Below are 16876 nucleotides of genomic sequence, written 5' to 3' on the forward strand. Positions count from 1 at the left end.
AAACCAAATTCAAAACTTGGGCTGGGCCGATCTTTGGCACTCAAAGGGAGCATAACAAGATCGGCCAAATCGGCCCTATGGCACATAGGAGGTTAATGTGTTGTTCGATCACTCGTTGAATATTTTTCTCTATTTGTATTATTCGATTAGTTATTCTATAAATATTAGTCATAATTGATGAATAAAAAAAAAGGATTGTTTGTGTTTTATTGAAAAAAGATTTTTTTTTTTATCATAGACGAAAAATTTGTAAGTACTTAAACACTCCCATAATTTTCCCCAAATATAAATTGCGGGTAAAATATTTATTCATTTTATTCAAGTTGATGATAGTGTCATCCTAAAATGCAAAATATATCAAATTATCTTAAATCATTATCTATAACAGATATTAAGATATTTCTCGTATGTTAGTTTTAAAACTACTGGATCACATGAGATAACCCCGGTTTTTGTTATCTTCGTTTTACACAGCCTAATGTTTTCTATGTTGTGTTTTGTGTACTATTGTTTGTCTTTTTGCCATGCCATTGTCCTTTTTTTTTAATTGAAAGTCTGAATATTGCGAAAAATCTGACGTTATTTATACTTCAAAATGTGTACTGCCCTCTACACTGTCATATTTGATTTGTCCTCCTTACTATTTAGATTAGTCTGACGAGTCTTATGTAGACGAAGTGTTCATATGTTGAGTACTAAATTTTTAGCCAAGATTCTTTGATAAGATTATTAATACAAAATTCAGAAAATTCAAGCAATTCAGCCCAAGATCCATTAGTTCAAAATCTTGTGACTTTATAGTGTAAATTACGGTCGAATGGGTAACATTTTCGATTTTGGCGTATTCTAGACTTTTACGTTTTTTGGTGAGTGTGGATTGGCATGACAAGCATGCATGTAAAGAAAGAAGCATTTATCCTATCGACATTCCCGGACTCATTCAGTTTGGAGTTGATGTGATACCATCAGTCTTTTATATGTTGATTTGTATATTCTACATGAATTAATTAGTTAATTAACCATATAACTTCAATTCATCCTGAAATGTTTATACCTTGTGAGGGGACTATGTCAGTGTTTTTCCTTATTACTTTGTTTAACAGCTTTTAGGTAAGAATACAGATCTGCTAGTGAAATTGCATTAATTGAAATAAGAATAAGAAAGTAATCTAAAATATAAGAATGATAAGTTGGCAGTAGAAAAATGAACTTATAAGCTTCTAATAGAATATATTTTGATTTTTAATGTAGAGCAAATTCCAAGAAAACAAACTTGATACGAAAGTTTTTTTTCTCTAATTGCAGGGTATATTTGAAATAAAAACTAGATGATTATACTAGAGGTATTCTTTTTGTGTTAAATGAGTTTTATTATTGATTCTGTTAGATATAAATACAGTACAACTTAATTAATAAGGACAACCGGAATATAATTTTTTATTCGTGTTTTGCCAGCCATAAACCATTAGCTAGCACAATTTTTGTTAACATTGAATACATGTCATTTCATATTTCAGCTATATCAACAAATATGTCATGAGCACTTGCTACAAATTTAAATCGTGCCAAAGTCAGATGAAAAGGAGTCCAAGTAAGTTAAGGATGTATTATTTTGACGTTTTAGTCTAGTTGAAATCTCGTTCTGGAACTATTTCCAAAACATGTAATACAAGTGAAAATATCAATAAAATTTGAAAATATTATAATCAAACATAACTCTGTGAAAAAAATGTGTAAACGTTACAATGAATAGTTTTTAAATAATCCAGTTTTCAAATTTTACGACCAATCAAATCAGTCTTTTTAGTCAAAATTTTGAGAAAATGGGTGAGGGGTACAAAAAATTATTTTACAAGAATCATGTACATCCCATATTATTTTTGTCTTTTTAAATTTCTTAGATATGTATTTTTCAATTCATTTCTAACAAAACAGATCAAATAATATGCATTTTTTCTTAAAACTGAGAAAAATCACAATTTACAAAGTTTACAGCATGATTAATTTACACAAAAAAGCATCAAAATATGATAACACTTTCTTATGTATTAAAATATACCTATAGTGTTTTTAAGTTTAATTTATTCAGATTGTTCCACTTCATCTTTATAGAAAGTTTAAAAAAGTTTAATAGTGGAACTGTGATTTTTTTTCACGATAATCGCCCCAAAATAGGTAAACATTTATGAAAAATGGGGAAATCATCAAAATTGGGTATTTTCAAAGGGACGTAGCAAAAAAAAAAAAAAAGTGCACCACCTATGATTTTTTCTTCACCAATTATTTTTTTACAGTCTTATAAATCCAAAACTCAGGTTAAGAAAGAAAGTTTAAGTCTAGAAATGTTTGGCTCCTCAGAGGTGTACATCCGTAAAGAGTTTTTATAAACTACATTAGAATACCGTATCGTCTCTCATTCTTCATTTTTGTGTTTCATTCAGATAAATGCGGAAGAAAAGTTAAAGATCTTGCTTGCAATATTTTAAAGCTACATAAAGAAGGGATTATAACACTAGCGTCTGATCATTTTTCTCGAGTGACTGACAATGCTTTTGCAGAAAAAAACATCCTTGACATGTGCAATGGATGGAAAGCTAAAAGATCATCGTAAATAGCGGGGTTTCATTGATGGGGATTAAGATCCCTTGCATGTAAATTCTTTATTCTTTTAATTTTTCTTCGTCGCTCTTCAAAATATCTCAAATTTATAGTTCGTCCTTCTATCTTTATTTCTTACTCTTATCCATAATATTTCTTCTAGCTTATAATCATCATTTATACATTTAGGCCTTTTGTCAAGTTAGAATTATTTCTGAATGGTTGTCAGTTCAAATTTCCAACAGTTCAATACTAAAAGTATAAATTTGACTATGTTGTGAAAGATAGATACAAAATAGATACAAATTTTTTTTTAAAACTGTGGCTGTAGATTTCTGATTAATAACAGGATGTATGATAAAATAAAAATTAAATACGATCCATGAAAACCTATTCATTTGAATAAACTTTTTGTTAAACATTGTCAATTTAAACACCATAAAAATCTTGAAAGTATTTTTTATCGATACCATGGAAGTATCATATTGGTAAGTCAATATAATACTAGTACTTCAATGTCGATACTAACATTAATATTTTGAAAAATTTAAATTGAACCAAATATATATAACTATACATGTACAGTTATTAGTAATCATGATCTTACATCCTGTCCATACTGTTCATTTATATCTTTGCATTGCATTGCATTGCATTTTCAAAAGCTAAAGGTAAAGTGTATCGTCAAGGGTATCTGACAAAATTAATAATGTGTGTACGTGAACAATGGACTGACTTTTCGTTTTCTAGTACATTTTCATGAAATAATAGTTTTACTCTCAAATTCCACTTTAAAATTTTTCGGAAAATCAAAGAAAAAAAAACAAGGAAGAAATTCACTTAAAACACGCTTTATCTGCTGTGGTGACTCATTACAAACCTATGTTACATTGTACTTGCCCATTCTATTTGATATTTAGAACTGTGGATTGTGAATTTGTAGTGTTATTGTATCAACATCTAGCCTTTAAATTGATATGTTGAATTAATGGAATATGAAACGAGATTATTATTTGTATAATAATCTTTAATGCTTTTTTTTATTTATTCGAGCTCTCTGAACGTAAATGATGACTTTCCCTGTGCGATAAGATTGTTGCCCATATTGAACATACTTAATTCTACTGGCTTTTCTTGATTGATAAAAAATATCTCGTAGTTCCATACTATAATTTCACTTTTTGAGTATAAACAAGTTTATACATTAACTCCTAAATTGAAGGCCAAAGAAAACAAGTTAAATATACAAACTTGGATATATTTACTTTCTGTTATCAAGAAGTCTATTTCTTTTGTTTAATACCAATTGGATATCCACCTTAATGTGTCATATTTCTCTTTCCTCTCAGGTTAGGCGAATTACCAAAACAATTTATAGTCCATTTGAATTTTTGCTATATACCTACATTATATCTCGCAATGTTATGTAACACATATGTTGATCTGTGCCGTTGATGAATAAATGTTAGTGTTTTGACATTTTTTTATAATTACATTGTTGGTCAAACTATTCAAAATTTGTTTTATATGTTCTATTCCGTTGCTCCTAATTGTTTGTTGAAATTACCACTCGTCTATGTTCTTCAAGGAACAGTTCTAGTGTTATTGACATCAAGCAACCGCAGCCGAACCAAGAGACCGTCTGAAACTTCTAGTGAGGTGTTAGATTTAAATTGCCCTATGTTGAATATGAAGAACAGCAATACAAGTGTTGTTCCTTTGCTTTTGATTTTATCAAACTACTTGTGTGATGAAGTGATACAATTATCCCTTCTTTTCCATTGCATCGTACTACAAACGTTTTTCTAATCTTACATATCAAAATCATAATACATGGATAATATTGATCACAGTTAGATGTTTATTTTGATAGTTGTGTACTTTTTCAAATCATGCGTATAAGTTTGAAGAAGAAAGCAGAAATGATTTTTTTTTTGCTTTTGTAGCTATGATTGTCATAATGGACATTGGTCACCTGTTGGGTCTGTTTGCCTTCATCTAAATCTGCTGAAGTATATTTATGCCATAGGAAGTAGAGGAAATGTTAAAGTGAGTATTAAACAAAAGAAAATATTAGATAAACGCCAATGATTCAGCTTTATATCAACAACAAAAAAACCAACAAATGCGTCTTTTGTGGATTATTATACTTCCCCTACAGAGAAGTTGATATACTGATTTACGTATATCTGTGTTCCGTCCATCCGTCCGTCCAATAAAATAAGTTTTTATCCGTCCTTCCCATAAAATCTGGTTTAATCTTTTTTCTTCAGGAAATGAAAACCAGAGCTTCTTATGGAACGTAACTGCTGTTTTATGTGTTTTTTGGTATTACGATATGTGGTTTAATGATTACTTGATGATATTTTGTCCTTACGTAATATGGTTTTGACATTACACAAAGGTGTTTTGGTAAATCTTAATATGACTTTGTCATTACCTAATATGGTTTTCTCATTACTTGATATTGTTTTGTCATTACTTTAAATGGATTTGTCATTATTTAATATGGTTTTGTCATTACTTAATATGGTTTTGTCATTACTTATTATGGTTTCAACATTATTTAATGTGTTTGTGTCATTAGGTAATGTGGTTTTAACATTACTTGATGTGTATGTGGGTCAACGTTATAAGTGCAGTTGTTTCTTATCACATAATGTGGTTTTGTTATATATTACTGGTGATTTCCTTATTCTTTATATGTCTTTAACATTACATAATAATTTTTCAAATTTTGACGATTTCTTACTTCTTAATCTGGTCATTCATTGATATGGTTATCACATTACTTGATGAGGTAAAAAGTAAAATCACAAAAATACTGAACTTACAGGAAAATCAATTCGGAAAGTTCATAATCACATGGCAAAATCAAATAACAAAACGCATCAAAAACGAATGGACAAGAACTGTCATATTCCTAACTTGGTACAGGCATTTTCAAATGTAGAAAATGGTGAATTAAACCTGGTTTTATAGCGCCAACCCTCTCACTTTGATTACAGTCTCATCAAATTCCGTTATATTTACATTGATGCGTTAACTAAACAGACACAATAATTAGAATAGTCAAAATATCGGTACACCAGTCATCATCGTATAACAATTTTAAAAGGAACAATTTAACAGAACACAAAAACATCTATCTACAAACGCATTCATTGATTTGTGTGTCTGACGTCAGAAAATTTTATACGTCACATAGATTTGTCGTTCAATGTGCCTACAAACAATTTTAAAATTAACATAGGCAATGTAAGCATACAGGATTAAAAAAATCAAAAGTATGTAGAATAAATTTCAGAAATAGACCCAAGATTTAAAATAGTCCAAAATTTATATATAGAATTTATAAGAATCCACAAATAGTTAATTCTACTACGCGATTGAATGATTTTGACGTTTGTGGTTCAACGTATTTTGTAATTCATAATAGGAATATATCATAATGACATAAAATAGAACAATATCATACTGACGGGATCTTTTAAAGTACAGAGTCACGTTATAAGAACCAAAGAAATACAAAAAGTGGCATATACAAAACACACCACCATAAAATGAAAGACAATACAAACACATTGACGAGATGTATAAGTACCGAGCCACGTCAAATGGATATCACATAAAACTATTCAACAGTAAAAGTAATATTAATAATAGAACACAGACAAATGAAAGAACTATAAAACACGTTGTTAAGATGATAAACAACATCAGTACGCAGAATCATTACATCAAAACCATTCGTGTATTATTTGTGAATTTGATACGGAATATTTACCAACAAGGTCTTAGTACATTCCGATGAACTTTTAAGAAAAAGGACGAGACGTTCTTTGACATACCCCTGGTTCATCAACTTTTTACTCAGACACTCAGACTCAGACAACGTGACCATTTTGGAAAAAAAATTTCTATTTTTAAACCGATATCCATATTTCGTTTGATTAATGTGTTTTGGATGAGTGTCGCTATTCATTGAGTTTAAGTTCACATTAAAGAGTTACAATATTTCGTACATAAGGGGAACATCCCCAAACCAAATCTGCTTTTGTTTCCTTTAGTATTAAAATGGGGTTTACTTTTAAAAAGTTGTGACTTGGATGGAGAGTTGTTTTATTGATCAAATATTTCAGGTCATACGAGACAGTAACATGAGAGGTAATGACGTTGCTAACGAAAAATGTTATATTTACGACGTCAAACTGTGACACAGCGGTAAAAATGCATTCCGACTGGTTTATTTTTTAATGATTCCGACTTATATATCTTGAAAACGAGTTCATGAACCCCTCTTTTTTAAATGACATTAGGTTAGATTACGTATGAAGATTATATAAACCATTTTTTATGAAAAAAATCCCTGATGATTTTTTTTAAATTAAAATTAATATACAGCACAAAAAGCCTTTTTTTCTATTCCTGACTTTTTATTTATAAAATTCAACTATCTCCAAGGAATTTTAAAACAAATTTAGAATTTACTTGTGTAAAATAGATTTTTTAAAATAGATTTTTTAACAAAATCTGCTAGTGTGTATCTCTTGAAGCAAAAAACAAAATAGGTATGTGTATCCAAAGCCAATAACAAAGGGCACGTCATGAAAGTTTTTTTTTTGTTGTTGCTTGTTTGAATTGCTTAGGTCAAAAAATGATTGTATGCAAGGATTCGTCAAAAATTCACCGTGGGTTCAAACTGTATCGTTTGCCTTTAAATTAAGTTGAACAACCGGAAATAAGAGAATGGATGATTTAAATACAAATTTAAGAACGTTCTCTGTCGGTTGTATGTGCTTTCTATACAAATCTGCATCTATTTTGAAAGAACTGATGTAGTTTTATTTATAAAAAAAAGAAGAGATTTAATACGGCATCATTTTATTTATTTCAAAGCTTCACGAGTCAAGGTTGTATGCTAAATTTTACCAAACCCTGTGGCATTCATGAAAATGCTTATATTCTGCCATTATTTGATTATTGTTGCAATTTATGGGGAAGCTGTTGTGAAAGTGGAATAATTAAACTTAATAAGTTATTAAAGAAATCTACTAGGGTTATAGTAGAAGCTGACATAATGACATCATCCAGTTTATTGTTTAATAGTTTACGCTGGTTAAATGTGGAAAAACGCATTCAATACCAAAAGGCAATACTTGTATTTAAATCATTAAATGGTATGGTTCCTAACTATTTACAAGAAAATTTTCATTTAAATGATAATCAAAATTATAACTTACGTTCAGCTGATGAAAAACTATTAAATCTTCCAAAACCAAATTTTTTTTTAAAGAAAACATTTACATATTCAGGTTCTCAAATATGGAACAGTTTACCAAATGAAATACACTTGTATCTTTTAAAACAAAATGTTACAAATTTTGCATCAATTGTGCAAATTAATATGCTTTTTCATTATCATTTAAATACAATTGTATATTGTGTATAATATAACTTTATAATACTCTATGTACTTATAAATATGTTATTATTATTTTGAGGACTCTCAGGAAGATTAGTTTTAACCAATGGGATCATCCTCTTGAAATAAAGATTTTTTATTTATTTATTTATTTATTTAAAATGGCCCTCTAAAATATGGATTGGCAGATCACAAATAAAAAGGTGAATGTCTTGTCGAATGCAGTGAATATTTATAAAGAGAAGAAATTTTGTCCAAAAACAAGTTTGACGTTTTGGTTAAAAGATACTTAAGTCCTTAATTATATAGGAACAACATCCAAGTATGACTAAATTGTTCCGGTTTAAAATAATATTTGAGCTCATAAATAAATAATAAACTTTTATTAGTTTGAAGGTGAATGAAATTGCTGGTGCGTGTCATACCACTTCTAAGTCTAAGCATTATAAAGGAAGAGCTGCAGATATAAGTATCAGAGGTCAATACGGAACAAGAAAGAAGGAATATATGAACTCGTGTAGGACATTTGGTGGAGTACCATACGATGAAACATCTCACATTCACTGCCAAATGAACTAGAATAGAAATTTTTAAAATCTACTGTGCTAACTGTTTATAAATGGGGTGTAATACACATCTGTTTTAACGTAAACTATATGAACGACAAAGGGTTCAACATTTTTTAGTTTAGTTATATGTTAATTGTGGAACAGGAAACATGACATACATGCATCTTACACTTGTTATTGTTTTGTTTTATTTTTTGTTATTTTTGTTTGTTTAATAAAATTGAGAATCGAAATGGGGAATGTGTCAAAGAGACAACAACCCGACAACAGAACAGACAACAGCAGAAGGTCACCAATACATCTTCAATGCTGCGATAAATTCCCGCATTCGGAGCCGTCCTTCAGCTGGCCTCTAAAAAAAAATATATATATACAAGTTCAGAGATAATGAACGCCATACTAAACTACAAATTATACACAAGAAACTAAAATTAAAAATAATACAAGACTAACAAGGCCAGAGGCTCCTGACTTGCGACAAGCGCAAAAATTCGGCGAGGTCAAACATGTTTATGAGATTTCAACCCTCCCCTATACCTCTAGCTAATGTAGAAAAGTAAACTCATTACAATACGCACATTAAAATTAAGTTCAAGAAAAATCCGCTTCTGATGTAAGAAAACGTAACAAAAGAAAAAAACAAAATTAAACTTGCCACAAACATTGTAAATGTTTAATGAAATAGATAAAATTGAGACATATATCGGTATGTCTGAACTTTTTGAATGAATTTTGCAATGAAAACATTCGAGTTCTATTATATATGTTTGTGTAGCTCATAGACTCATTTGGTTTTTATACGCCCGTAAAAATTTTGACGGGACGTATTATGGTATACAAATGTCCGGTGTCCGTCCGTCTGTGCGTATGTCCGGTGTAAACAAGTCGCACCGTAACTTGAGAACGACTTATCTAAAGTTCACGAAACTTAATATAGTTGTTTCTTATGATGGTCAAATGATCTGTATACTTTTTGGTGAAAATAAGATTTTGAGTTACGAAACTTTAACTAAAACAGTGGTGTGATTTTTATTCACATGTCGCACAGTATCTCAAAAACGATTCTTGATTATTGCTTATACATTGTACCTTTACACACTTCTTAGTTATATTAATCTTAATACCTGTATACTTTTTGGTGATGATTCAAAATTTCATTTTTGAGTTATTGAGTATTTTGTAAAAAAGGTGGAGGGTTTTTTTACATGTCGTGCCGTATCTAAAAAATGATTTATGATTATTGCTTGAAACTGTACATACTTCTTTGTTATATTAATCTTAAGATCTGTATACTTTTTGATTTGATTAAAAATTTTATTTTAGTGATATTAAATTTTTTGTTAAAAAAAACAGTGGGTGGGGGGGGGGGGGGGGGTTCACATGTTCCGCCGTCTCTCAAAAAAATAAATGGTTATTGCTTAAAACTTTCTCAGAAACTATTTATGATTATTGCATAAAACTTCCACACAAGACGTCGGGCGTATCATGCGCTGATGGCGCAGCTGTTTATTAATTTCTGTTTTTGTCGAAGCTAGGTTACTATAGGCTCGGTTTTACATATAATTATCATTCTCCTTTTGTATTTTAAATTATCCATCCCGGGAAAATTTCATGGAAAAAACCCAGTGCGTCTTTGGCCAAAATCTCTTAAAAGAGGGACGAAAGATACCAAAGGGACAGTCAAACTCATAAATCTAAAACAAACTGACAACGCCATGGCTAAAAATGAAAAAGACAAACAGAAAAACAATAGTACACATGACACAACATAGAAAACTAAAGAATAAACAACACGAACCCCACCAAAAACTAGGAGTGATCTCAGGTGCTCCGGAAGGGTAAGCAGATAATGCACCTTCTTTACGTTTAATACTGGTTTTCTGTAACTATTTTAACTCTTACATATACATGTAGGGAGTGTGAGACACATGGTAATGGATTTTCTTCCAACTTTACAGCCTTACTAAACTTAGAAACAAAAAGTAGCAAAATGTTGGTGCTCTTCACATCGATTTCCATAGCAACCTCAGATCATTTTAACCCTTACTTCTTTACCATGATTTTAAGCTGCAAAATGCTTTTTTTTTCAACATTATTTTTCATATAAAATAAATCAGAAAAAAGGAATATTTTTTATGATTTTATCAAATATGTGCATTTTAATAATGTTATTTTATTATTTATATTTTTTTGCGATCAACTGAATTAAAGTCAACCATAGTCTTTTTCCTAAGAAGCGACATGAAAAAATAATGGTGAATTTTTCTTCTCTACTTTTTGTGCCATTTTCACATTTCCTGAAGGATGTGAAATAAAATATTTATTACATTGGTTCGAATTAATTACATTTATTTTTCCAGTGAAATAAAACCCGATAATCGCAAATGTGATATAAACGTGGCTGTATATTTCGAACACTGTAAGACATTGAAGTTATTATATCTACACAACTTTGATCGGGTTCTTCCTACATTTTACATTGGCAAAATGGATTCCAAAGATGTAACAGCATTGTGGACTATCGATATTTGGTTATATGAAGTAGCAGTGATATAAATTTTAGACTGGTTCAATTCATGAATAATAAAAAAAAAATGAGCAACCTAAATCGCTTCGTAAAAATAAAAAATGCAAAAAAAATATCAGTATTTTGGTATTTTTCTACTAGGAAATAAACTTTTTGTATTTCCATATAGCATACGACTATTTTAGTTTTTCTAAGTAAACAGTACTCGAAACTATGAGACATGTTTGGTTATTTTCGGTATGTGGTCAAGCGACACTTCAGTTATTGATTCAATACAAAATTACTAAACTAAGGTGGCTTTGAATTGCAAAAAACATTATCATATCAAGGTTCTGCCTCTGTAAAATATGTTCAAGTAAATATGTCTGCTTGGATATATGTTAAACGACTTATAAAAGCCACATGCCTTTAAAAGCTTTCTAGACTAAATTGATAAAATTGCTATCTTTACTTTTGTCTTTCTTTCGGTATATCGAGAAAATAGATCATGAAAAATAAACTATATATCAGTTGTCACGTATTGCGATTGACCGATGAAAGATCTGGTATAGGATCGTAAATGCATTAATTTCTGCATGCATATGTTATGAGGAGGAAAAATCAACAAAGTTATGAAGAGCTCATGGAAAGATTAAAACTGACACTCCGTTAATTTTATGAACACCATCACGAATTGGTTGACCCATACGACGTGTTTGTGTCTAAACTAACTAAGGACATTTTACCACGTCTTAGATCGTGGTTTAACATTTACGTTGTTTGGTCTCTTAATAACCGAACATGACCTATTCCTGAATATGTTTTACTGAGTGTAAATTCGCATTGTTATAAGACGTGTCACGGTATTTGTTTATCTAACATTCATGTATTTAGTTATTATGTTGTATTTGTAATTCTAATCGAACTTTTTGTTCGGTGTGAGCCAAGGCTCCGTTTTGAAAGCCGTTCATTGAACTATAATGGTTTACTTTTATAAATTGTTATTTGAATGGAGAGTTGTCTCATTGGCACTCACACCACATCTTTCTATATCTATGGTTCAATGTTTTATCGTTTGTAGTTGTAATTCTATTTTTTTTTTAAATTTCTATTCGTATGTAAAAGTAAAGATAATTAATCACATTAAAGTTATAAGATTTTAGTTTAAAGCAACTATATGTATACGATATATTTGTTTTACAGTTTGATTTAGAAGAAATGCCGACATAGCCAAATAATACAATTAATTATCAAATTACTAACACATTTCTATATTAATATTCTTGTAATTGATATAAAATACATCAAATAGCTTAATTACAAACCTAATCTTGATTGACCCATTGGTGGTCTTTGTATGGTGTTTGCTCTATGGTCGGGTTGTTGTATCTTTGACACATTCCCTATTTCAATTCTCAATTTTATTAATTTTTAGAAATTTAGCTGTGACGTCACTTTTGTGGCTTTGATTCAGTCGTGTGACGGATTGTTCGTGCTTTTGTCGTGCTGTTTTGTGTGCTGTTCTAGGTTGTTGTACGTTTTCGTTTTTTCTCAGTGGTTAGCATGCCGAAATGTACTAATATTACTTGTGTATTTCTCCGTCGTGAATGTTCTTGAAAATTTATTTGTACTGTATGCCTGCCATACAATATTGTCATTTTAGTGTTATATTTAACATTTCCATAAAAGCGCGATGTTTGGCTAGCCACAAAACCAACCAGGTTCAACCCACCATTTTTTCTTAAAATGTCCTGTACCAAGACAGAAAAATGGCAATTCTTATTTTATAATTCGTTTCTGAGTGTGTTGCATTGTCGTTTATTTTTGGTTGCACTTCGGTGTTTCTAATGATTTGTTGTCTTCTTTTTAAGTTGATGAGTTTCCCTCGGTTTTAGTATGTAACCTGGATTTGTTTTATCCTAATCAATTTATAACTTTCAAACAGCGGTATATTACTGTTGCGTTTATTTACAAAACTACTAAGGCAATTGCTCATCGAAATTTTCAAAGAAATAAAAATGTATACAAACATGATTTGTTTTCCTATTTTGAATGCACTAACTACTGTTCTCTTTAAAATATCGCTCAATTTTACGGTTCAAAATGGTTGTTACAAGTTTATCTTGTTTTTATGTTATCAAAAAACTTTGCAAAATGGAAATATTGGTACAAGAAAAAAATCAGATCGTGAAACATCTGGTGCCATTTTTTATGATCTTGAAAAGGATCATAAAAGATCTGGTACCCTTTTTTGCAAACATCCACGAAAACGTTGAAAGCATTCTTTTAAAGGGGTTACATAATAAATATGGCTGCCTCAACTACTGGTGGTAAGCGGATGGTCGTAACGCAAAGCTACGGTTATCTGCAAATGAGAGACAACTCTGGAGGTCAGTTTTCATTTCCGATTTTGAAAAAGGTTTATGTAAGCCACACTGCTTGTCTCATACATACGTATCGTGAGTGCGTTGATACTGAAATAAAATTTACTTCATAAAATCATTTGAATTTTCGTAAAATACCCTTCCTGAGCATCTGAGATCATCCCGTAGTTTTTGGTGAAGTTCGTGTTGCTTATTCTTATGTTTTCTATGTTGTGTCATATCTAGTATTGTTTGTCTGTTTGTCTTTTTTTCATTTTTAGCCATGGCGTTGTCAATTTATTTTCGATATATGAGTTTGACTGTCAACGTGTTAGAACGCAATTACGGTCTGTCTAACACTTATCATTCAAACTTTATTACAATTTTCTGTTTTTTGTCGAATTTTGATCAAAGTTTTGAAATATCAAAGTTCAAATTTTTAAATTTTTTTTTTTTTAAATTTTCACCAAATAATTAAAACTAAAAGGGGTGAAAAGAGGGGAACATGTAAAGTGCGAAACAGAAGAACAGTAGAGCAAATCGAACGAAATCAAACAAAATAAAATGAACAGCCACTGTTACCGAGGAATATTAAAGCACGAAATGTATCAAATAATGTTTTACAATAAAATAAATGATTTTGAAAAATGTATTTTTTTTTACAAATTGGGCATCACATGAAAAAAAAGTATACCGATTTGTTTTTAGATCTTGCATCTTTTGAAAAAAATCCCACCTTTTTTAAAAACTATTTCAGGATGTATTTACGTGTAATTTAAAAAAAAATCATCAATTTGAAAACGAAACTTTAAGTGGTACCTAACACTACAGGGAGATAACTCTGTAATATCAGCTAAACGTTTTAATCACGCTGCCTTGTGAAGGCAATATAAAGCTTCTCAATGATCAAAATTAGTGTTTGTCAAACTGCTTTATAACCAGTGTAATTTTTCTGATAAAACGCTTAGTTCAAATTTTTTGAATTTTTTATATTTTTGTTAAAGGGTCAAAGTAAATACTTCATCAAAATTTTATGAAAATTAAACGAGCCAAATTAATTTTAGTGAAAGTGTTGGGTACCACCTTAAGTCGAAAGAGCATTAGTTAGGAATCAAAATAAGCTAAACATATTGATAGGTTATGGAGGTCGTTATAGAGACTAACAGATACCCGCTACATCGCTACAAGATTTACGCCAGTCGCGCGTAGTGTCAACATCATACTAATTCGTGACGTTCATTATTATATACCCATATATCCCATTATTTCCTATTTTTAAGGGTCTCTTTTGAATATTTAGAGAAATGTTTTTTAGCTGATCTTATAAAGTCGAATTTAGTTTTGGTCATTAATTCAATAACAATTTAAAGGATTAACATGCCTACCATGGATTATTACCGGGCTTGTATTTTCTGTCATGTTTCCTTGATAGAGGGTTGTGCTACTCACAAGGAAGCTAATAAACCAAGATCAATTTTAGAATCAAAATATTTTTTATGGAACCCCCCCCCCCCTTTTTTTAGTTGAATGGTCATTCCCTGAACCCCTAATCCAGACTCAAAGTATCATCATTGCAAAACACAGAATTTATTTGAAAATGTCTACCCGAATTGACTGGACGTATATAGAAATATTTGCCACTGGTCAATTAACGATACACTCATAAATACATTACTAAAACACCCTAAACATCTCAATCCTTCTTCTTCGTTTGTAGCCTACGTAATTTATTGCGTGATTAGTGGCGATTTCCAGGGGTTGGAACCTCCTTTTTCGGACGATCAATATTTGGAACCCCATGCATTTAAAAAATGCCTTTATCCGCCTCTGATAATCGAGACATGTTTAGTATCTTTAAAATAGGTGCAAATCATCAAAATGGCTTTTATCACTGCGAGAAAAGTTGTCCAAGAAATTTTAATTCGATTCTATGGTATGAACATTTAAATGACATATAGTTTATAAGTGTGAACAAAACTGATGCACAGGTACATAAACCAGGTGTATAGATGTGAACAATTTAAATGTGAAACCAGTGTATTACCGATGTTATTTCAACTTACATCCCAGCTCCTTTGTTCTAACAGGGGTAATCTGAGCCGGATCACACCTACCAGATCACCCCAGTTTGAGATTTTTTGTTATGCATGCTTTTCTTTGTTCTGTAACATTTTGGCGGGAAACTTATAATTAATTATACGGTAAAGACTATCTATCAAAATTCACGTAGAAAAAATCCACTGTATATGCTGGGATTCGAACTCAAGACCTTTAGCATATCAAGGCATGACACAAACCACTACATCAGGATGACTGGATACGAACTAATAGTAATTTGACATACTTAAAGGAAGCAAGATCTTTTTATAAGTGGGGCGAGTACTCAGACCTTTATTCAGTGCGGTTTAAACCTTTTTCGTTAATAGTTTGTTTTCAGACTGATTATTCAATTTGATTTAACACTTTTTCAAAAGTGGGGCGAGTCGGTAAACAGGAGTGGGGCGATTTTTTTATAAAGTGGCGATATAGTGTGGGCCGATTGGCAAGTGGGGCGAGTTGACATTGTTTGATATCTACTCATCGTGTTTGGGGGTCATAAAGGCTATACATCATATAGTAATATATAAAGTATATTGTAATGGTTGTGTGGCGTTCTAAACCAGATTTTATGAATTGTAAATGGTTTTTCGTCTAATCTAAAACAGCTGGGATGTAAAATAGTTATCCCACTCGAACTTGGTATGTCAGTGTTAGATCACCCTCTAGCCTCCGGCCATCGGGGTGATCATACACTGACACACCGCGTCCTTATGGGATAACTATTAATGATCGGGCGGAGCTTACGTTTTAATTTGCATAAGGACAGTCTATTTAAAGATCTGAGTGATAAGGACGATTGCCGTTACAATAATAATTAATTTTTGTTCATCTATCAGTGTCACCAAACGGATATACAAAAGAACTGAGTGTATGATACGGGACGAATTACTGGACACTTCCTTGATGAGTTTATCCCTAAACACCGGTCTATAGATGGACTTGTCTTTTATTAGCGAACCGGTTAAAACCCGCCCAGTCAAATGAAATAAACCAAGTAATACATTAAATTAAACTAATTATAGATATGTTTAATGTACAAAGCGTTTGGTGTGAACACGGCCTTAGTCATTAGTTTTCTATGTTGTGTCTTGTGTACTATTATTTGTCTGTTTGTCTTTTTATTTTTTAGCCATGACGTTGTCAGTTTATTTTCGATCTATGAGTTTGACTGTCCCTCTGGTATCTTTCGCCCCTCATTTATTAAGTTTTAAAATTGTAGGCGTCACTGAGCAGCTGCTTAAATTTCCCAAGATAAGAAAATTTAAGTTATACAAGTTGAAGCGGTCAAATATTTGAAGCCAATTTTTTATCGTGT

At 30.9% G+C, this 16876-nt stretch overlaps 1 protein-coding gene across 1 annotated transcript; it reads left to right on the top strand.

The window, feature by feature from the left end:
* The first annotated feature begins 1440 nt into the window (after positions 1-1440).
* LOC143074027 (uncharacterized) lies at positions 1441-8767 on the top strand. Its single transcript, XM_076249584.1, has 4 exons — positions 1441-1591; positions 2442-2607; positions 4545-4647; positions 8420-8767. The coding sequence occupies exons 1-4, from the start codon at positions 1537-1539 to the stop codon at positions 8600-8602; spliced, it is 507 nt and encodes a 168-aa protein (XP_076105699.1). The 5' UTR covers positions 1441-1536; the 3' UTR covers positions 8603-8767.
* The last annotated feature ends 8109 nt before the right edge of the window (positions 8768-16876 follow it).

This window comes from Mytilus galloprovincialis, chromosome 1 (genome assembly GCF_965363235.1).
Source record: "Mytilus galloprovincialis chromosome 1, xbMytGall1.hap1.1, whole genome shotgun sequence".
Taxonomy (NCBI): domain Eukaryota; kingdom Metazoa; phylum Mollusca; class Bivalvia; order Mytilida; family Mytilidae; genus Mytilus; species Mytilus galloprovincialis.